The sequence below is a fragment of the Eublepharis macularius genome, chromosome 3 (genome assembly GCF_028583425.1).
Source record: "Eublepharis macularius isolate TG4126 chromosome 3, MPM_Emac_v1.0, whole genome shotgun sequence".
NCBI lineage: Eukaryota > Metazoa > Chordata > Lepidosauria > Squamata > Eublepharidae > Eublepharis > Eublepharis macularius.
In genome coordinates, this window is record NC_072792.1 from 178,472,293 (window position 1) to 178,493,897 (window position 21,605).

General features: G+C 47.0%; 1 protein-coding gene across 1 annotated transcript; it reads left to right on the forward strand.

The window, feature by feature from the left end:
- The first annotated feature begins 331 nt into the window (after positions 1-331).
- Positions 332-9,437, forward strand: NDUFC2 (NADH:ubiquinone oxidoreductase subunit C2). Its single transcript, XM_054973119.1, has 3 exons — positions 332-585; positions 3,490-3,633; positions 9,226-9,437. The coding sequence occupies exons 1-3, from the start codon at positions 432-434 to the stop codon at positions 9,273-9,275; spliced, it is 348 nt and encodes a 115-aa protein (XP_054829094.1). The 5' UTR covers positions 332-431; the 3' UTR covers positions 9,276-9,437.
- The last annotated feature ends 12,168 nt before the right edge of the window (positions 9,438-21,605 follow it).

Below are 21,605 nucleotides of genomic sequence, written 5' to 3' on the forward strand. Positions count from 1 at the left end.
AAACTATGAGTGGGCTTTAAGTAGTCCTGAGTGGGCTTTAAGTAACAGCGAATGTTATTATTACAGATCAGTTCTTCCCCTGAAGAAAATGGCTGCTTTGGAGGGTGGGCTTTATGGCATTATACCCCACTGAGGTCCTTTGCCTCCCCAAACCCCGCCCTATCCAGGCTCCGCTCCCCCCAAACCTCCAGGAATTTCCCAACCGGGAGCTGACAACCCGGTGCCTTTCCAGTCTCAAATGCTCAACTGCGAGGAGAAAAAGGGGGGGGACCGAAGAGCCTCGGAACCCTAGTGCTGCCGCGGGGGGACGAAATTGAGAGCCGGACCGCCGCTTGCCCTTGGACTGGGACTGGGGCGGCTGAGCGGCCGTGTGCGTCTCAGTCTGTGCTCCGGGCGGGCGCCGTTCTGCTCCGCCATCCTCCGCGGGCGCCATGGGCCGCGAGCTGTTCGTGCGGCTGCCGGACGAGGCGCGCTCGCTGCCGCCCCCGCCGCTCTTCAACTTCGGCTCGGTCTACGTGTCCTTCATGGGCTGGTGCAGCGCCCTGGTTGACAACGCCTTACGGAATAGGCCCATCCTGGGAACGGGTCAGCGGCGGGCCCTGAGCGCCTAGGGGGAGAAGGAAGGGCAGGCAGCGCCTAAGCCTGCCACAAGGGGTGGGAAGCCTCGGTTCCAAATTGGAGGTGGAGAGAAAAAGCTGCGCCTAAGGGGGATAGTGGTCCTGTGGAACTCACTGCTGCAAGGTGTGGGAGGCCTCAGCTCCAAATTGGGGGTGGGGGAAAAGGCTGCGCCCAAGGGGGATAGTGGTCCTGTGGAACTCCCTGCTGCAAGGTGTGGGAAGCCTCAGCTCCAAATTGGGGGTGGGGCAAAGGCTGCGCCTAAGGGGGACAGTTGTCCTGTGGAAGTCGCTGCTGCAGGGTGTGGGAAGCCTCAGCCCGATTAGATGTGGAGAGAAAAGACTACTCCTAAAGAGAATAGTTGTCCTGTGGAACTCACTGCCACAAGGTGCGGGAAGCCTCAGTCACAAATTGGATGTGGGGAGAAAAAGCTGTGCCTAAGGGAATAGTTGTCCCGTTGAACTCACTGCCAAAAGATGCGAGAACTCTACTTTTTACTTTATTTATGCCCCTCTTTTCTCTCCAAAGCAGCTTGCATCCTTCTCATTTCCTCCTTTTTTTTCCTCACAACAACCCTGTGAGGTAGGTTAAGCTGAGACTGTGACTGGCCCAAGGTCACCCAGTAAGCTTCCATGGCAGAGTGAAGAGTCAAACCTGAGTCTCCTAGATTCTTGTCCCTCACTCTAGCCACAGCATCACAGATTCTGGGTGAGGAGAAAAGGCTGTGTGCGTCTAAGGGGATAGTTTTCTTATGGAACTCACTGCCACAAGATGTGAGAACCCTGTTTTAATTTTTTAAAATTTACAGTTTTAATTATGTTTATTTATTTATCTATTTATACTCTGCCTTTCTACCCAATGGGAACCCAAAGCAACATATCATTCTCCTCGCCTTCATTTTTTCCTCACAACAGCCCTGTGAGAGTGTGTGACTGGCCCAAGTTATTCCCCAAGCTTCCGTGGCAGAGCGGGGAATCAAACCTGGGTTGCTCAGATACTTTTCCATCACTCAAGCAGCTACAACACAGATTAGGGAGAGGGAGAAAAGGCTGCATCTAAGCAGATAATTTTCTTGTGGAACTCACCACAGCAATGTGTGGGAACCTTCAGCCTCAGATTAGGGGTGAGGAGAAAAGAATGTATCTAACAGGGGGAGTTGTCTCGCAGAACTCCCAGCCACAAGGTGTGAGAGTCCTTAGCCACAGATTGGGAAGTGCAGAGAAGAATCTGTGTCTAAGGGGATAGTAGTTTTCTGGAATTCACTGCCACAAGGTGAGCGAAGCCTCAGTCCTAGATTAAGGGTTGGGCATAAGGGCTGCATCAAAGGAGATAGTTGTCTTGTGGAACTCACTGCCACAAGGTGTAGGAAGCCTTAGCCACAGATTGGGGGTGGGGAAGAAAAGTCTGCACTGGTGGGGTTGTGTTGCAGAACTCTCTGCCCTAAAATGGGGAGATGACTCTGACTCAGACAGATATAAAGGAACAGATTTTTGGCTATTAGCCCCGGGAGCCAATCTGGGCTTCTGAGTTCAGAGGCTCTGATTGTCAGATACCGCTGACTACAAGTCAGCCCAGGGAGTACTTTTGGCACTATATCCTTATCCTATTCCTAGCCAATTTTTTTAGCCTTTTGTGTGTGGGGGGGGGGGGGCGGATTGTCTTCAAACACTCTCTTAAAAAGTTATTCATTAAAAATTTCACTGAAAACCGACAGGGTAGGAGATTATTTAGTAGACTGCTCTGAAAAAGTAGAGAAGAGCAAAGAGTCCAGCAGCACCTATAAGACTAACATTTGTTGTAGGGTATGAGCTTTTGTGAGCCACAGCTCATGAAACCTTGAGTATCTGAAGAAGTGAGCTGTGACTCATGAAAACTCAACGCCTACCACAAATTTTGTTAGTCTTATAGGTGCTGCTGGACTCTTTGCTCTTTTCTACTGCTACAGGCAGACTAACACAGCTACCCATTCTGCTCTGAAAAAGTCCGAATTGTGGGGCTGTGAACCACTAGGCAGACATTATGGCCAGTGAACAAGTGGTGCTTTGAATTTAAGAATCTTCCAGATTCTAATTTGACACTAACTACTACTCCACACTGTCTCAAAAAAGCTGCACGTGTGCTTTCTGTTTTAGTGTTGTAGCATTTGAGCAAGTTCTTGGATGGTTATTGTCAGCAAAGTTATGGGTGCAGTGCATTTTGCCAACTTCAACTTTTGCCTTTCAAAATACAGAAAATCAATTTTCAGTGCTGTGTGGGTCTCTGTTGATCTATTCATCTTCCTTTAATTTTTTTTTAAATTATTTTATCAAAGTAAGAAAGGGTACAGAAAGAAAAAGGGGAGGGGAAAAATAAGGTCATGAAGATTTTGCAACTGTTCGCTACAAGAATTGTTAGAATACGGAGTGCACAAAAACTTAATCTTTTTTAATGTTTGTCAGTATAGCAATGAAGATGACAACCTTTATTAAATCCCATTACTATATACTATTCCTCTATACTACACATAATGCATACCTCCTCCTCCACACTCAATAGTAAAAATTAATGATCAAAAAGAAAGACTCCTCATTTCATTATTACTACAATATTTCATCTTATCTCTTAATATAACTGATTAACGTAACTTTAAATATAACAATCATCTCTACTTATCCTTAGCTTTATACCAATATTTCCATATCCTACAAACCGTTTTAGCAATTATATATTCATTTTCCCCCTTGTCAAACTATGACCTCTTATGAACTATGTACAAGAAGTCAGTATATGATCTTATTCAAATTTGTAAGGCTGCAACATCTGTTGTACAGTTCAGTTCCCCTGGATCTGTTCATCTTCCATTCTCTCTTTTGCCTTTTCCTTGTCGCATTCCAGGTGTCCATCGCCAACTGTTTTGGGCTTCAGTGGGATTTTATATCGGCTATTATCTTACTAGGCGAGCAGATTACTTCGACGCTAAAAGGGACCAAGAAATGGCAGAGTACATTCGGCATCACTCCGAGGATTTTAAGATGGAGAGTAAGTTCGTCTTCAGCTGTTTCAGAGACGGCTGTGGGTGCAAGGCAGTTCAGTCATCTGGGGTGTTCGCTAATTGCAAATTTTAAAAAATGTGTATGATTTCTGTGCATGAACCTCTTGTGGTTTTTTGCTGCGGCATGTGGAATAGGTTGGACACATTATGCCCGGAGAACGATGGTTGTTGTGGGTTTTCCGGGCTGTATTGCCGTGGTCTTGGCATTGTAGTTCCTGACGTTTCGCCAGCAGCTGTGGCTGGCATCTTCAGAGGTGTAGCACCAAAAGACAGAGATCTCTCAGTGTCACAGTCCTGTGGGTCAGAGCAGCTCACTGCTGGTGTTATAAATGCCCCCCCCAAGGAATCGTGATCTAAATTATAATATAAATCTGGGGACTGTAGTTTGGTCCCAGTTGAGCTGGGGGTGGTGCCTCTGGAGCTCAGCTCGGCTGGTAGAAGAATATTGGCTTTCGGGACCTGCAGTGCTGTTTGCTCTACAAGTCAAGTAACGTGTGTGTGTTGTTATGTGTCATCAGGTTGCCTCCAACTTATGGTGACCCTATGAATTGAAAGACCTCCAAAAGTCCTATTATGAACAGACTTGCTCAGATCCTGCAAACTGGAGGACGTGGCTTCTTTTATTGAGTCCAGCCACCTCGTTTTAGGTCTTCCTCTTTTCCTACTGCCTTCCACATTTCCTAGCGTTATTGACTTTTCCAGAGAATCTTGTCTTCTCATGATATGACCAAAGTACCATAGCCTCAGTTTTGTCATTTTAGTTTCTAGGGAGAATTCAGGCTTGATTTGATTAATACTAAAATATGAATGGGAGTCACCATGATCACACAATAGCATTTAAATGCAGGAATCAAAAATGTCAAAGGCACCATCTGTTCCTATAGCTTCATTTTTTAAAAAAAAATTATTTGAAAGTAAAGAAAGACAATAGACAACACAGACAATAAACGATGGATAGAATAATATAAGCAAGATAGATAACAATATACAAAAACAATAATAACAATATATAACAGCCTATTATATTAGAAAACAATTTCTCCTTTCCATCCCCTTACTTACATACACTCAGCATTTATAATCAAAGTTTTAAAATGTTAATTTTACAGTTGGTCTGCTTTAATAATAGCTATTCTTAGTTTTTCTTAATTTTCAGCTACGTAGTCAAAAAAGTCTTTCCATGTTTTTTTTAATTCTTCGGTTGGTCTGTTACTTACATAAGGGGTTAATTTGGCCACACATATTCATATGACTATGTCTATAGCCTCCTTGATGTCCACAGAGAGTTTCAAAACTCTGAATTTGCAGAAGTCAGATTTTTGTCAATCAGATTTGGTCAATCACATTTTATTTTGAATGGCACACAGTCCAGTCAACAGATGACTAGGGTGGGGGAGCTAAAAATGGTCTGCAAAACAGTAAAGAGTCCAGTAGCACCTTTAAGACTAACCAGCTTTATTGTAGCATAAGCTTTCGAGAACCACAGCTCTCTTTGTCAGATGCAAAACGGTCTGCACGCTCCTTTCCTAGTGCTGCTGTCTGTCTTACTGTGGGCATTGTGGAGCCCTTGGCTCAGTGGAAGAACAGAGGCTTTGCAAGCCAAAGGTTCGATCCCTCGCATCTCTGGGTAACAGAGTCTTGGAAACTGCTTTGGGGAAAGGTTTTGCTCTTCCTAAGCTTATGGAGTGTTACCTGCCCATCAGAGGAAACAGCGCTGAGCTAGAAGGACCAGCGGTCTGATTCCAATTGCAAACTGTGGTTTGAGTGCAGGAACCAAATTGCACTTAGCCGAAAACCAGGAAGCGTCTAATATGCTCATTCCCATATTGGGGAATGAAGCTAGAATGTTTTGCTGGCAAACGATGTGTTCTTCCCAATTACACGTCTTGCGAGGGGAGAAGAAAAATTCCATGAAGGGAGCCACCACTTGCGATCACTGTGTCTCAAACAAGGTTTAGTACACTGGTTTTCCCCCGTCATTCATTCTACTAGAAAACCCTGAAAGTCTTGTTGGTCTCTAAGGCACCACTGGCCTCAAATCCTGCTGATCTCTTACTAGAATCTCTTACCGATCTTTTAAATAAACCTTCAGTATTTAAAAAAGTCATTCATATTAAAGTGTTACTGGTTTGGAAATGATCAGGTAAAGGCCTGGGACAAACCAGCTAACAGTTCTTCCTGTGCACAGCAGCCCTGTAAACTTGCCTCGTTCTTGTAAAGCTTCCTTTTGTCTCCTAGAAACAAATTTGACTTGCTATGGATAGAAGAGCCCTGTGGCGCAGAGTGGTAAGCTGCAGTACTGCAGCCCAAGCTCTGTTCACGACCTGAGTTCGATCCCAGCGGAAGCCGGGTTCAGCTAGCTGGCTCAAGGTCGACTCAGCCTTCCATCCTTCTGAGGTCAGTAAAATGAGTACCCAGTTTCCTGGGGGTAAAGGATTGGGGAAGGCAATGGCAAACCACCTCGTAAAAAGTCTGCCAAGAAAATGTTGTGATGCGACATCCCCCCATGGGTCAGTAATGACTCGGTGCTTGCACAGGGGACTACCTGTACCTTTTTATAGATTGTCCCCTTTCTCCTCTGATTGGAGAATCTTTTGGCAGAATCTCAAGCAGGCAGTTAATTCCCATCAGCTGCTACCTCTAGCCGAAGATGCCACTGAACTTGGGACTCTCTGTCCCAGATCCACAGCCCCAGTAGACAGGGAGCCTTAAATCTAGTTAGATCACTGGACCATTCTACTCCAACTGGCAGCGGATGTCCAAGATCTTGCTCAAAGAGAGGCATTCCCATATAGGGGAATGAAGCTAGAATGTTTTGCTGGCAGTCACATATGAGGCTTCCTTATACCCCATCAGACCGTTGGTCCACATAGCTCGCAGCTCTTCAGGATCTCAGACATGGAAAGAAATTTTTCACATCCTCCGCTTTTAGTTGGAGATGCCGGGGATTGAACTTGAGGCCTTCTGCATGCCACTGAGCTGCAGCCCCTCCCTTTATCAAGCGAATGGCCATCGGCAAGCCTGCTAAGCATAAAAATGCCACAAGAGGGGGCAGGAAATCCATTTTCTTTCTTTTTGCCAAGAAACTTCCTACTTGCACACACCTGTTGAAAGATACCAGTACTTCTCAAATTGCATGATTTTGAGTGCAATCCTAAGTGGAGTTATGCCAGTCTAAGCCCCTTGAAGTCATTGAGTTTAGACTGGAGTAACTCTGCTTAGGATTGCACTGTTTATTTACTTCACTTATACCCTGCCTTTCATAGTATCATAGAATCACAGGGTTGGAAGGGACCTCTGCAAAATGCAGAAAATTCCCAATACCTCCCCTGCCCCCCCACACACAATGACCCTTACTCCACGTCCAGAAGATGGCAAAACTTCATCAGGATCCCTAGCCAAACTGGTCTAAGGAAATTGCTACCTGTCCCCAAGGTTGCAATAGGCCTTACCCTGAGCATGTAAGAAGGGGCCACGAGTATTAAGCCCTGATGTAACCCTTCCTGCCCTCCCTCTCATGATCTGCCCAGGTTCACAAAATCAGCATTGCTGTCAGATGGCCATCTAGCCTCTGCTTAAAAACCTCCAAAGGAAGAGAGCCCACCACCTCCCGAGGAAGCCTGTCCCACCGAGGGACTGCTCCTGTGAAGAAGTTCTTCCTAATGTTTAGCCAAAAACTCTTTTGATTTGATTTCAAGCTGTCGGTTCTTCGGGGGCAGCGGAAAACAACTCCGCGCCATCCACTATCTGACAGCCCTTCAAGTACTTGAAGATGGTTATCATATCCCCTCTCAGTCGTGTCCTCTCCAGGCTAAACATACCAAGCTCCTTCAAACTTTCCTCATATGACTTGGTCCCCAGACTGCTCACCGTCTTCGTTGCCCTTTTCTGGGCACATTGCAGCTTGTCTCTATCCTTCCCCTTGGGGACCCAGAGTAGTTTACATCGTTCTCCTCCGTTTTATCCTCTCAACCACTCTGTGCATGTTGCTGAGAACATGTGGCCTCCCGAGGGAGATGCAGACTGGCATGAAGGGGCACTCGCATTCTAGTCTTGGGACGGGTGTTATCCAAGCTAAGACCAAAATGCCAGCCTTCGTCAATTGTAGGCATGGAGGGAAACCTAGGTGGCAGCATTTCCTGCAAGTGAGTGTAGCCGTTGAAAAACCTGGCACTGTTTGGCAAAGAGAATGCGAGACCCTCCTTCAGCTACAAGTGTGTGAAGAAGGGAGCTCTGACGCTCGAAAGCTTGGACTCTGAAAATCGTGGTCTCTGAGGGGCCAGTGAAGTCAGATTCAAGTGAAACAAGGGGGCTGTGGTACGAAGTCTGCTGCAAACTCTGCCACAGATACTTCGCAGACACATGTTTGCATTGCCCCTGCCTACCCGTTCATACCCCATCCATCGTTCCTACCGGATTGCTCTGGTGCTAATGCAGCGCTCAAACCTGGAGAAAAGAGCAGTACAGTGGTATGGTGGCTGCAGGCTTTAGCTACTAAGGCAGAGTCAAATCAAAAAGAGTCCAGTAGCACCTTTAAGACTAACCAACTTTATTGTAGCATAAGCTTTTGAGAATCACAGGTCTCTTCGTCAGATGAGAACTGTGATTCTCGAAAGCTTATGCTACAATAAAGTTGGTTAGTCTTAAAGGTGCTACTGGACTCTTTTTAATTTTGCTACTACAGACTAACACGGCTAACTCCTCTGGATCGAAGGCAGAGTCAGTTTCACTTAATCTCCTTGACATTGTTGAGCTGGTATACTCTAAATTCTGTGTTGGTGTCTGGTCACTCTTCTCCTAAGACCAAAAGAGTGAGAGCGCACTCCTTCACAGGCTCACAACATGTGAACGCATGGTACTCAGTTACCCCTGCACTTGTGAGTATTACAGAGATATTATGGCCTTAGGTAGATAGGTTGCTAGAAGACCAACCATGATGCTTGATCTGTAGAGGAGATAGCTTTGTGGCTGCAGAAGCAATGGTTGGGGAAGGCCTGTATTGTAGTGCGATGAGAAAATAGTTTCCCTGTGTCCCCAGACTGTCCCTACAGTGCCCTTAGTGACAAATTGCACTGACTAACTTTTAAATATTCTAAGAGTCTCTGTAAATGAGACAAAGTACACACGGAGGCTCAAGTGAAGATGCTAGCCAGAAAACCAGTTAAAAGACAAATCAGAAGGCTTTGTCAATTTCCCTCTCTACAGAGCCCCTAAGAAGGTCATTGGTCAGGGGGTTTGTTTATTTCCTCCCGGGCTCCCAGAAGGGGAGGTGAAATTGAGCCTTCGGGGAAGCAGAGACGCTACGTAGTTGGTGAACAATCCAAGCTGTGGCAAAGCAGCCCTGCGGATTGTTTCAGTGCATGGCCAAATCCACGTTGCCGAATTTTTGGTCTCTGCTGTAGGATTCCTGGTGTGTCACATTTGCGCAGTTTTTGAGATTTGGGAAGGTTTGGGATGAGGGTTTGAAACTCTAAATTGTTTGGCCTTGTTTTTGTGGAAACTATTTTTCCCCTTCCACCCTTTTATTTTCAAATGCTTGCGAATCAGCATTTTCAACAGCGTTCTTCTTCTTTCCATAGAAAAGAGAACCATGGCTGAAGTTCTGGAGAACTTCCGTCCCGTTCGCTGAAGATCTGACAAACAGCGGCTGACTCATTCAACCACGTGTCTCTCTGATCTGTACCCTTGAGCGTACATTTGCATAGAATGTATTTCTCGGTAGGCTCAATGTACCTGATTGAAATACAAAGACCGGAATTTGGTCATTAAAGTGATGAGTAGAAGTACAGAAGGCTGTTGTAGTCTTGATAAGTGTGGGAGCTTGTGAGTGTGAGAGATAAATGATAAGTGTGGTGGATAGGGGACTGGGAACTTTAGATCAGATTTTGAATGGTTTTATAAACATATGAGAAACTCCAAGATCCACTCTTCTGCCTGACCTAAGATCCGCCAGGTATCCAGTATATGTAGCTACTTACAGAATCTCTCTTAGCCTAATAGTAAAGAGTCCAGTAGCAACTTTAAGACTAACCAACTTTATTGACGAAGAGAGCTGTGCTTCTCGAAAGCTTATGCTACAATAAAGTTGGTTAGTCTTAAAGTTGCTACTGGACTCTTTATTATTTGGAACTACAGACTAACACGGCTGACTTCTCTGGATCTCCCAGCCTAGTCTACCTCACAGAGTTATCATTCATAAGTCTACAATGAGGAAGGGGGAACCATGTATGCCATCCATAGTTCCTTGGAGGAAGAGTGAGATAAGAACGCACCTTTTAGAGCAATTCAACCTTCCCAAGCTCTGAATCTGTGACAGGAAGTCATGTCATTTCAGAATCATGTGACAGGAAGGGGGGGAGTCAGAGTTACGACTGTACCGATGTCGAGGCCAGGACCATGGGCAGCTGACCAAAGAGCTGTGGGGGGTAGGAAATGCACACAGATCTCTGGGGGGGGGGGTGCTGCAGCAAGGAGCCTACTGAGGCTCAGGGACCCTCCATCACTAGGTGAACCCCCCTGCTGGGCTGACCTGCAGCTTAGCCTGAATACCCTAATCCATATAAACCTTCACAGAAGATGCCTCTGTCTGGGTCAGTGCCTCTTGTGCTGTGCTGGAGTCGGGGGGCATTACATTTCATGCCCCATCCTAGAATGTGCATTATAATGCAATGCATATTCTGATAGACTTCTGCATCAATGCGCAGTTCAGCGAGGGAATCGGTGTCCCCGAAGCAGCTTCTGCCTGCCTCTTCCTTCCTGCCTCAGCTCGCACTTCCTAACGTTCTTCTAAGCTGCCGAAAGATTGACCTGGAAGCGCTGGCCACAGGTTGAGTGTTTGGCTTGAGTTATCCAAACAGCCCTTGATTTCTCTGCTCACCTTTTGTCTGGAGAAGCGTGTTTGGCTTGGGAGTGCACCGTGCAGAATGACCTACTTAAAGCCGGTGGCAGAGCAGAAAACTTTTAAGCTGCCGGTACTCGGCTAGCTGTTACTTCTGGCAGCTTCCAAAGGGATTGGCAAAGGCTGGATTCAATAGATCTGTTGCAACTTGCATCTTTGGTGCTTTTCTTCCTCCCTGCCCCCTTTCTTATGTTCTGTATAGAATGCCGGTGGTGGTGGTAGAGAGTGCCATCAAGTCATAGCTGATTATGGCGACCCCTGGTGGGGTTTTCATAGCAAGAGACTCACAGAGGTGGTTTGCCATTGCCTGCCTCTGCAACCCTGGTCTTCGTTGGAGGTCTCCCATCCGATTGCTAACCAAGGCCGACCCTGGTTAGCTTCTGAGAGCCAAGATACAAGTGGAGAGCAAGTGAATGGCAAGTGAACAGGGAGGAATACACGTGAGTCTGTTCACTTGCCAGGCAACTGTAATTCATCACTTGTAGCTTGGCTCTCAGATCTGACGATATCGGGCTCACCTGGGCTATCCAGGTCAGGGCATAGAATGCCTGTAGGACCACTCAAAAGATACTGATGGTGCCAGAGGGGGAAAATCCAGATGGCATCAGACCTCCGACTCATGAACGTGAGTCCTAATCTTGTATGAAAGCTGCCTTGCCTAAGCTTCATTGTGGATCATAACTGCAGGGCTTTTTTGCTGGGAAAAGAAGGGGTGGGACTCATTGGTACCATATGTACGCGCGCAAAGCATGCATGCGCTCCCAGGACCACACGATAACACAACTTCCAGGAAGTGATGTCATTGTGCAGGGCAGAGCCACCCTCAGAGAATATAAAAACAAAAGATAAGGAGGCCAGGCTTAGCTCTAAAGAATTAGAAGCAAGCTGGCTGGGTTTAAATGCCCCTTTCTGTGCTGCTGCACAGCAGCACGGAAAGGGGCATTTAAACCCCAGCTTCAGCTGCCTGGAGAAGATTTCCCTGCCAGGCACCTGAAGCAAGCTGGCTGGGTTTAAATGCCCCTTTCTGTGCCACTGCACAGCAGCACGGAAAGGGGCATTTAAAACCAGCTCACAGCGAGTTGGTTAGTCTTAAAGACTCTTTTCTATTTTTGCTATTACAGACTAACACGGCTAACTCCTCTGGATCTATAGCAAGCCAGCTGGGCGCTGCTAAAGAGCCTGACGCTGTGAGCCGCGGGTGGGAGGAAACAATGAGGTGGGCGGGGCCACTAGACACGTAATCTCTTTGGAGAACTGCTGGAATGCTGTTCCACCGTGTTCCGGATGAAAAAAAGCCCTGTCTGCCCATATCCTGTCAAATGTGTCACCTAAAATCTGCCACCAGAGGCAGCTGCCCAGTTCAAACATGCAAGAAACAGAGCTGGTAGAAAAGGAGTGTGGGAGGAAAGCTGTGGAGGGCAGCCTTTGGGAATTCTGTGGGTTAAAAGCTCCCTGCAAGCAGAAAGCTAGCAGCACTAGCAAAGAGAAGGGGGAGGGTAAATACCTTGCAGCATTAATCAGTTTCCCTTGTTTTCTAGTTCTCTATTTGCAGGGCGTATTTTGTATGACAGCTTTCGAACTTGGCAAGCCATCACCTGCAGGCCGAAGTCCATTCTGCCACCTCATTCTTCTCTGTGTTTGAACAGGGCTTCAGTTTTCCCCATTGTAGGGCTGTCTCTGAATGCCTACTGTGTGTTATTCCTATGCTCCCTGGTTTGCATTGACTGATTACTAAATTTGTACACAATATTTTTCTCCAGCAGGACCCAAAGTCGTCTATGTTGTTTTCCTCTCCTGCGTTTTATCCTCACAACCACCCTGTGATGTAGGTTAGGCTTAAGAGTTTGTGACTGGCCAAGATCACCCAATGAGATTCCATGGCAGAGTGGGGATTTGAACCTGCGCCTCGCAGACTATAGTTCAGCGCTAACCAGGTTTTCTTACTCATGTGTTGGTGTACTGGCAAAACCTTCTGAAATTGCCCCGCTTTGTGTCTGCAGCGACAGTGAGATTTTTGCAACCAAAACAGCTGCGAAAACAGGTGACTTTATTGCAGCAGCGGCAGCTGTGAGCTGGAGTCCAGCATGACGTGGGCTGTCTACCAGGAACACTGATGACATGAGCAAGATTTGGGGCCAGTCGTGCCTTAAAGACCAACTAGATTTCCAGGGTATGAGCTTTCGAGAGTCAAAGCTCCCTTCCTCAGATAAATCTGTTAATATGCCGCAAGACTTCCTTGTTGTTTGCACGACTGCAGTGAAAGATTGCTCTCCCTCCGAAAGACGTTTGCAGGCTACCGAAGGAGTGAAATCTATTGCATGATGACCTGGGAACAAATCTTTGGTTTTATGTGGTTGCTTGCAAAAACCTTGGCCTAAACCGAGAAAACAACCTTGTCTGAATCGATGTATTGTCGAAAGCTTTCATGGCCGGAGAACGATGGTTGTTGTGGATTTTCCGGGCTGTATAGCTGTGGTCTTGGTGTTGTCAGGTATAAAGTATTTTGTTAGCCTGGTGTTTTTCAGGACTGGAAAGCATAAGCAGAATTTCAACAGGAAAGAAGAGACCTTAAGAAAGAAATAGAGCATGGTTTCCAGTCCTGAAAAACACCAGGCTAACAAAATACTCTATACCCGACACTAGCCCTGCAGAGAAGATTAGCATATCAAGCACCAATCCATATGCAAAAGAACCTCCTCAGGATACAGTGAAGCCTCCCTCCATTAGCATTCCACACCCTGGAAAACTCCTACAGGATGACTCAACCCAACCCCACCTTCCTGAACAGATATAAATTACCTGCCAACATCTTTTCCACACTGTGACACTGAGAGATCTCTGTCTTTTGGTGCTACACCTCTGAAGATGCCAGCCACAGCTGCATCAGGAACTACAACGCCAAGACCACGGCTATACAGCCCAGAAAATCCACAACAACCACCTTGTCTGAATCCTCTGTGTCTTACCAGCGAGATCCAGCTATACTAACAGATCTTCTGGTTTGCAAATGCCACTGTTTCTCGTGGCCCACTTCTTCCGCCTTCAGCAGCAGTTGACATGCAGAAAAGCAGTTGGTGAAGCTATTCCATTATGCCTGGAAAAACTTCACCGCTTCCTTTTTTCAGAGTCTGTTAAAGGTTCATGGCCTGGAAGAGAGATCTCACCCAGTCCCTCTTTACGAGCAGTAGCAAGACTGGAATTCTTTGGGGGCTGAAACTGACCCAGAATAGAACAGAATCCTGTTTAGATATCTGGCCCCAGAAGAGACTTTGAGAAATCCGACAGACTTTGACCCATCTTTCAATTAGCCAGAGACAAGGAAGCTTTTTTCTATTTATAGATGGGTCTCCGAGCGTTTCATTGCAAGCTGCTTACACAAGCTGTCTAGCCACACAGCTCTGGATGGGACCCAGCTCATCTAGGCAAGGGGTTCACATACACCCGTCCCAGAAACTGGCTGAAAGCAAAGAGTTGAACGAGCAGGTCTGTTCTGAATAACCGTCCCTCGAACCAAACTCGGCTAATACAGTGCAGGGCAGCCTAGTGGTTGGAAACGATAGTGGAATAATAATAATATTGGAAGCCTGTGCTGCGCCTCCCCCCCACCCCCCCCCATGAAATGGATCACTATTAGCTGGGTGAGACCAAATAATTTCTTCATCCTTGGGGCATCTGCAGCCCCAAGATGGGATGGCCCCTAGCTCAGGTCACGTTAGAAGGAACTGAGAGGGCGGAAAGTGGCTGGTGGTTATTTGCAAAATGGAGCCTCCATGTTCAAGGGCAGTGTGCTGTGGGGAGCCAGAGACGGGGAACGCCTATTGCTTTCGTGCCCTATTTAAAAAGTTTTCCAGAGGCATCTCAATGGTCAGCGAACATGGAGTCGGATCCAGTAGGGCAGATCTTGTGATCATATGTTGTGAGTGTCTTGTTTTCGCCTAAATTGAAGAACCGAAAGACGTTGCAAGTTCGCTCTTCTGCCTGCCACACAGCTGGCAAGAGTTAGGCTGATTCCGCACATGTTGGATAATGCCCTTTCAATGCACTTCAGCAATCGTTTGGAAGTGGATTTTTTGTTTCACACTCGAAAAATTCAGTTCCAAATGATCTCTAAAGAGGATTGGAAGCGCATTATCCAACGTGTGCGGAATCAGCCTACGTCAGTTATTTTCATGGATTCTGGGGCCTGCTATAACATTTTATGTTTATTTATACTCCACTGTTCTCCTTAATGTGAACCCAAAGCAGCTTAATAACAACAACCAACAACAACAGCAACATTCAATTTATATACCACCCTTCAGGACAACTTAATGCCCCATTGTATTGTCGAAGGCTTTCACGGCTGGAGAACGATGGTTGTTGTGGGTTTTCCGGGCTGTATTGCCGTGGTCTTGGCATTGTAGTTCCTGACGTTTCGCCAGCAGCTGTGGCTGGCATCTTCAGAGGTGTAGCACCAAAAGTCTTTTGGTGCTACACCTCTGAAGATGCCAGCCACAGCTGCTGGCGAAACGTCAGGAACCACAATGCCAAGACCACGGCAATACAGCCCGGAAAACCCACAACAACCATTAATGCCCCATTGTATAGATTTTTTGATCCACACTTTCAGGCTCAGTTCAGAATTAGATATGACTAGTGGGGGACCTGATATTTGTATGGGGTGTACATCCAAACCCTCAGCCTATTACCCATATCATCATCTTGGCCTCTTTCTCCCAGATCAGATAGGCAGAAGGGAGGGGGAGAAGGTAGGCTTGCAGCCAAAAATTTGTCCTGGGCACTTCTTGCAGCAACTCCCTTGCTGCCGCTGCTCCCAGCCTGCTTACGCGGGGTTGGGACCTTCCCCCATCAGCTGTCTGATGGCAGGAGCAAGACAGTCAAAGCAGAAAGCACCACAGGCTTTGTGCTCTGAGCTGGCCTTCCCCTGCCAAATCCCTCATTGGAACTTTGCATTGTGTTGTTTATAAGGATTGCTGGGCCACCCCCAAAATGGTGGCTGAGATTTCACCGCAAGAGGTCAGCTTTGACAATTTGGGGGCAATTTAAAATCTCACCTTTTTAAAGCACTCTTCTGCAAACCTGGGGCTGTGCAAGGTCTAGAGAAAAATCCCATTCTCTGCTTCTTTTTTTAGGATTTTTTTTTTAATTCTAGGGCCTTGTTCAGCATTAGATATAATGATGATAGACATCTCCTATGCATTTGACCTTTTCAAGTTGTCTAAGCTAGCGGGAATCTCCATATGCTGTGGCAGAAAGTTCCACAAGGTTGTTTCACGTTATGTAAAGAAATCTTTCTGCCTTGAAGTGACTGCCAATCAGTTGAATGGGGTGACAGCCCCCCCCCCCAAGTTCTTGGGTTCTCTGCCCGGCCATTCAGTCGACTCGTGCTAATTCAGCAGCTTCATCTCTGACAAGCCTTTCTGGAGCAGGCGACATGGACCTGTTCCCCCAAACAGGAACAGGTCATCCCATGCCACACTCAGCTTGGCTAGACAGCTTCTGCAACCAGCTGGCAGCCAAGAGCTCGGGTGATCCATCTGTGAACAGGAAAACATCGCCCTTGCCTCTCACTGGCTAACTGAAAGATAGCTGTACTGCCAAAATCTCCGTTGCGATCAAATATCCAAATATAACCGCCTTCTGTTCTGGGCCAAGTCATGCCCAAAGGAAATGCCAGTCATGCTGGAAACCACAAAGAGGTGACTGACTGGACTATTGTGGGGAGGTGCCATGGGTGGTAGAACATCCACTCGCCATGCAGAAGGCTCCAGGTTCAATCCCTGGTATCTCCAGCTAGAAGGACCAGTTGCTAGGCAATGTGAAAGACAAGTAGCTAAGATGCTGGAGAGATGCTGCCGGTCTGAGTAGACGGTACTGACCTTTTTTTTTTTTAATTTGAAGAATTTTATTTAAAGGAAAGAACATAAAGTAAGCGCATGGTATAAAAGTTATGCAGGTTCTAAATTAAACATTAAATTGAAAGTTGCACAATCTTATACAACCAATAAGTATATAAACAGTACAGTTATAAAAGTCTTGGGAATAAAACAAGCATTGCATTTTAAGTTTCTTTAACCTAATAATCAGTACATATTTGGATTCTCTGAGCCTAGATACATAACATTACTCCTTCCCTCCTTCCCTCTAGGCTTCTATATCAATTAGTTTAGCCTAAGCAATCGAAGAAATCAATTTTCCCCCGAAGTCGGTTAGCGGTCTATTTTGTAAGTAGGTGGTCAGTTTGGCCACTGAAGCATATTTGTGAACCTTCTCTCTCCTCTCTGGGAGACCAGGACAAGCATCGCTTTTCCATTTTCCCGCAAATAGCACTCTCGCTGCCGTCACCCTATAACGGAAGAGATCTCCTTGCTCTTTTCTCACATTAGTTGATAGACTATTCAAGAGCATACTTTTCGGATTTGATTCAAATCGGAGTGTGAGGATCTTTTGCATCTCTTTGTGATTCCTTACAAGAGTAGATGGTACAGACCTTGATGGACTGAGGTTCTGGTTCAGTATAAGGCGGCTTCGTGAGTGTGGACCATGCAAGGTAGCTCTGGCACTGCTCCTAAGGAGATGGTAAGAAAAGGCCAGTGGGATCGGAACAATAGTCCACTTTGTGCAGCAGCACTTGTGTCTCACATCCCGCAAGCAGGGCACGAATTCCTGCTATTGCCACCCAGCAGCTGGTTTTTTTTAAAAAAATTATTTTTAAATTTATAGTCCGCTCTCCCTGCAAGCAGGCTCAGAGTGGATCACATCAATTTAGAAACGTAAAGTAAAACAGATAAAACCGGTAACATAAAAAAGCAGATACAATTCACAAATCCACCCTCGGCAGCACACATTGCACAATCCCATAGACAGTCATTTCTGGCTCACGTGGGCCCCTGGCAGCAGATGAAAGAAGCAAAAAGCAGAGAGGAATAATAACAACAACATTCGATTTATATACTGCCCTTCAGGACAACTTAATGCCCACTCAGAGAGGTTTACAAAGTATGTCATTATTATCCCCACAACAAAACACCCTGTGAGGTGGGTGGGGCTGAGAGAGCTGTGACCGACTCAAGGTCACCCAGCTGGCTTCTAGCGGAGGAGTGGGGAATCAAACCCGGCTCTCCAGATTAGAGTCCTGCCGCTCTTAACCACTGTACCAAACTGGAATGCTGTCCCTGAACATGGAGGATCCACGTAGCCATGGCTTATTGCTATCGGCAGCCCTTTCCTCCATGAATGTGTCCAGTTCCATTTAGATAATCCCTCCAAGGCCTGATTGAGAGACAACACAGACTGAACCAGTCCTGAAGTGGTAAAATGTCCTGTGCCAATTCAGGCACCACATTTTTTCAAAGTTCCTGTACTTTAATAATTCCTTATCAGTTTGGAAACTAGTACAACATGCAAAGGGTTGGTCTAGACTCCTTTTTAAAAACGTTGTGGGCAGTTTGTCCATGCGAGGGATACAAGGTGGTCTGAAATGGCTCGGCCAGCTCCTCGCCTGATGCTGCTGCATGTGTAGAACAAACCGGAGCTAGTGGTCAGTACTACATCTTGTGGCAGTGAGTTCCGCAAGTTAATCATGTATTGTGCAAAGAGGCACATCCGATCGTTTGTCCTTAACCTGTTGCCCATCAATCCTGTCAGGAAACCCTGCAATCTAATATTACAAGAGATCATCTTTTTCCAAACGGCATACCTTTGTACACCTTGTATCACTTGCTTATGGTCTCCCCCTCCCTCAAAAAAAAGCCCCAAATGTTTTTACTTTCCCCATTTAGGGAACACGCTTCAATCTCTAGAGCATTTAGGTTGCTCTTTTCTTCTCCTTTTGCACTGAAAACTCTACATAACTTCCCAAGGGCACCCACACCACAAATTTAGACAAACTCATTACAACACTGGCAGTTTGATTTTCAGTCTCTTTCCTAATAAACCCTTGGCATAGAATGTCCCCTTTTCATCGCCGTTGCACACTGAGACGTGGTTTTCATCAAGCTGTACACCACGACCGGAAGACCTCTTCCCTGGTCAGCCACCCCCAGTTGAGACCCCCTCTGTGTATAATTAAAATAAGGATTTTTCCCAAACAAAGGGGCATCGCTTAACACTTACACTGAACCTCATTTGCGTTACTTTTTGATGCACATTTATTCCAGTTTGGCAACATCCTTTTTGAGCTCTTCGCGATTTGCTTGGTTTTCCCCCTCCTGAATAAAAGGGTCGTCCTTGAGTCTGGTCCTTTTATAGTTGCGCCACACTGATCCCAATACGGCTTCTTGCAGGGGGGGGGCATGTTGAGGGGAGCCCAGGGCAACACAATTGTCAGCGCATCCGATTAAACTGGAGAGATCAGTCTGAAATCCACCCCCAGCCATGAAGCTCCCCAAGCAGGCCAGGCCTGCCCCCACCTCCCAGCCCACCATGCAGGGCCGTTGTGTGGATCAAAAGAAGGGGGGGGAGAGCCGCCCACACACGGTCCTAAGCTCATTGGTGCAAAGGCAGGCTGAAACTGTGAGCGATGAATGGATTTGCTTTATTGCAAAAACTGTCCGTGGCTTCCTATTCTGTGGTCCCTGTTCTTTCAGAGGAGCTGCCCTTTCTTGTAAGATATTCTAGTCGCGACAACATGACAGAGCTCACAGGGTGGGCATGAATTTAATCATTTACTTATTTATTTATAACCCGGTTATCTTCCCAGAGCAGCCTCCAAGCAGTTTACAACATCATTCTTCCTGTCACCATTTTATCCTCACAACAACGCCCCTCTGAAGGAGTTTAGTCTGAGAAAGAGGACTGGCCCGACATCACCCAGAAAGCATAAGCACATGAAAATGCCTTATACTGAATCACACCATTCATCCACCAGGGGTTGTGGATCTACTCAGCCTGGCAGTGGCTCTTCAGGGTCTCAGGTCTTTCACATTACTGGAGTCTGTGATATCTTTTTTGTTTTTAACTGGAGCTACTGGGGATCGAAACTGGAACCTGCTGCGTGCCAAGCAGATGCTCTACCACTGAGCTACAGCCTCTCCCAGCCAACGAACAACCACCAGTACTGGATTTCCAGTTTTGCCTCCAGGATTCTCAAAAAGGTTTTCTGGGCTTTAAAAATTGCACTTGGGCTAGACTTTTTTGGTGATGAGGAAGTTCAAGACAGCTTACACTACACCATTAGGGTACCTATGGCCAGAACGCTGGGCAGCGCTGTAATATTCCCTTGGAGAGAGCATGGGTTTCAGGCTCTAATCTTCCTTTGGCTATGGGAAAAAAGTTTTGCTTACAGCTCTGATCAGAGATAAAACGTTATCTATCTTTATGGTTAATTGGGAACCCCTTATTGACTTTCTGCGTGAGAAGCGAAAAAATTAACTGATGATTTGTGGATTTGATTTCTAAGAAGATAAATTTGGGGAAAATAAGTAGGAGGGGGCAGTATTGAAAAAGTAAATTTTGGAGGTATCAAAACGACAAGTATAATGTTTGCAAAGTGTCCGGGGATGAGCTGCCCGCACCCCCCCACCCCCCCGGGACTTACCGCAGCCAGGGCCGGTGCGTCCATTGAGGCAGTGCCGGCAGCCGCCTCAAGCACTGTCTGGGGGTAGGGGCGCACACTGTGAGGCTGGTGGTGGCAGTGCTGGCAGCTGAACGAGAGGGCTGGGAAGCTGCTCCCGTGTGCCACCACAGCCGCCTGCTGGTGCTCGGCCAGGAGTGCATGCGCATGTGGAGGCAACAACCCCCCTGAAGCTGCCCCCCAGGTGCAGGTATCTGGCCTCAGGCACCAGAAAACCTGGCACCGGCCCTGACCACAGCCACAACACCTGGGGCCTGCAGGAAGCGTACCATCACAGCAGGTGGAGAGCTGCAGAACGCCAGTGCCCGGAGGCAGCCAGCATACCCCGGGACACCTGGGAGCAGCCGCAGATGAGCCCCAGACCCCTCCCTGGGCGTTAGGCCCCAAGGGGCAAAGCACACAGGCAGGAGATACCCCTGCCCCTGCACCCACACTCTGGGTCAAGCCCACAGAAACGCCACCTGCCCCAGGGACCTGTCTAGCCGCAAGCATGCCCAGGGAGAAACAGCTACCAGGCCATCTTGCCTGGAAAGGCCCTGCCAGCCCCATCCTCTGAGAGAGAGAGACTGGAGGAGGAGTGGAGAAAGAGTTCACTTGGCCAAGGACTGTGCAGGAGGGAAGAGCAGAGGTTTCCGCAGGACGGGTCCATAGGTGGCTGAGAGGGTGCCAGGGTGATGTATACCCCACCTGCTTCCATAGAGTTGCCAGCTCCAAGTTGGGAAATTCCTGGAGATCTGGAACCTGGAGAAACCCGGAGAAAGTGGGGTTTGGGGAGGGAAAGGACCTTGGCATGGCATAATTCCATAGAGTCAACCCCCCCAAAGTAGCCATTTTCTCCAGGTGAACTGATCTCTGTGGCCTGGAGACCAGTTGTAATTCCGGGAGATCTCCAGCCACTACCTGGAGGCTGGCAACCCTATGCTTCCACTATCCAGGGGCCAATCCCAAACCTGCTCGTGCCCAAGGCCCCGCCTGCGGAAACTCGCACCCAAGGCTCAGCCGCTGCCATGGCAGAACCTGTCATAAAGATATGATAGATGCTGTAGAGAGAAACGGAAAATGAAATATGGATTATTTTACTTTGGTTTTTTTTCTTTAATTTTTGTTCTTTTCTTTCCTTTTTTATTTCTTTTTCTTTTCTTTCTCTTTTCTCTGCCCTTTTTTATTGAGCTTTCAAATGTATCAATAAAATAAAAGTATTTAAAAAGAAAAAAGTTCTGCTTAAAATGTTTAGGTGGTTGTATCAATGTCTCTTCTCACGTCCAGCTCAGCCAGTCACGTATTGATCAATGGCTAAAGAGCACGGCCTTCCTTGGTGCCAGCACAGGGGCAAAGTTCAGTTCTATTTTGAAAAATTTTGCTTCTGTAAATAGTTACACCATGGGCCTCCCGGCTTGCGGGGAAAGGGTTGCTGCATTTGATCAGAAGAAGAGGAGTGGCTCTAACTGGCTTGGAACCGTCCCAATCACGCCTTCTCTTGCTGACAT

Coding starts and splice junctions, on each gene's coding strand:
- NDUFC2 (XM_054973119.1), top strand. CDS start 432: ATGGGCCGCGAGCTGTTCGTGCGGCTGCCGGACGAGGCGCGCTCGCTG. Junction 586..3,489: donor TAGGCCCATCCTGGGAACGG/GTCAGCGGCGGG, acceptor GTCGCATTCCAG/GTGTCCATCGCCAACTGTTT. Junction 3,634..9,225: donor CGAGGATTTTAAGATGGAGA/GTAAGTTCGTCT, acceptor TTCTTTCCATAG/AAAAGAGAACCATGGCTGAA.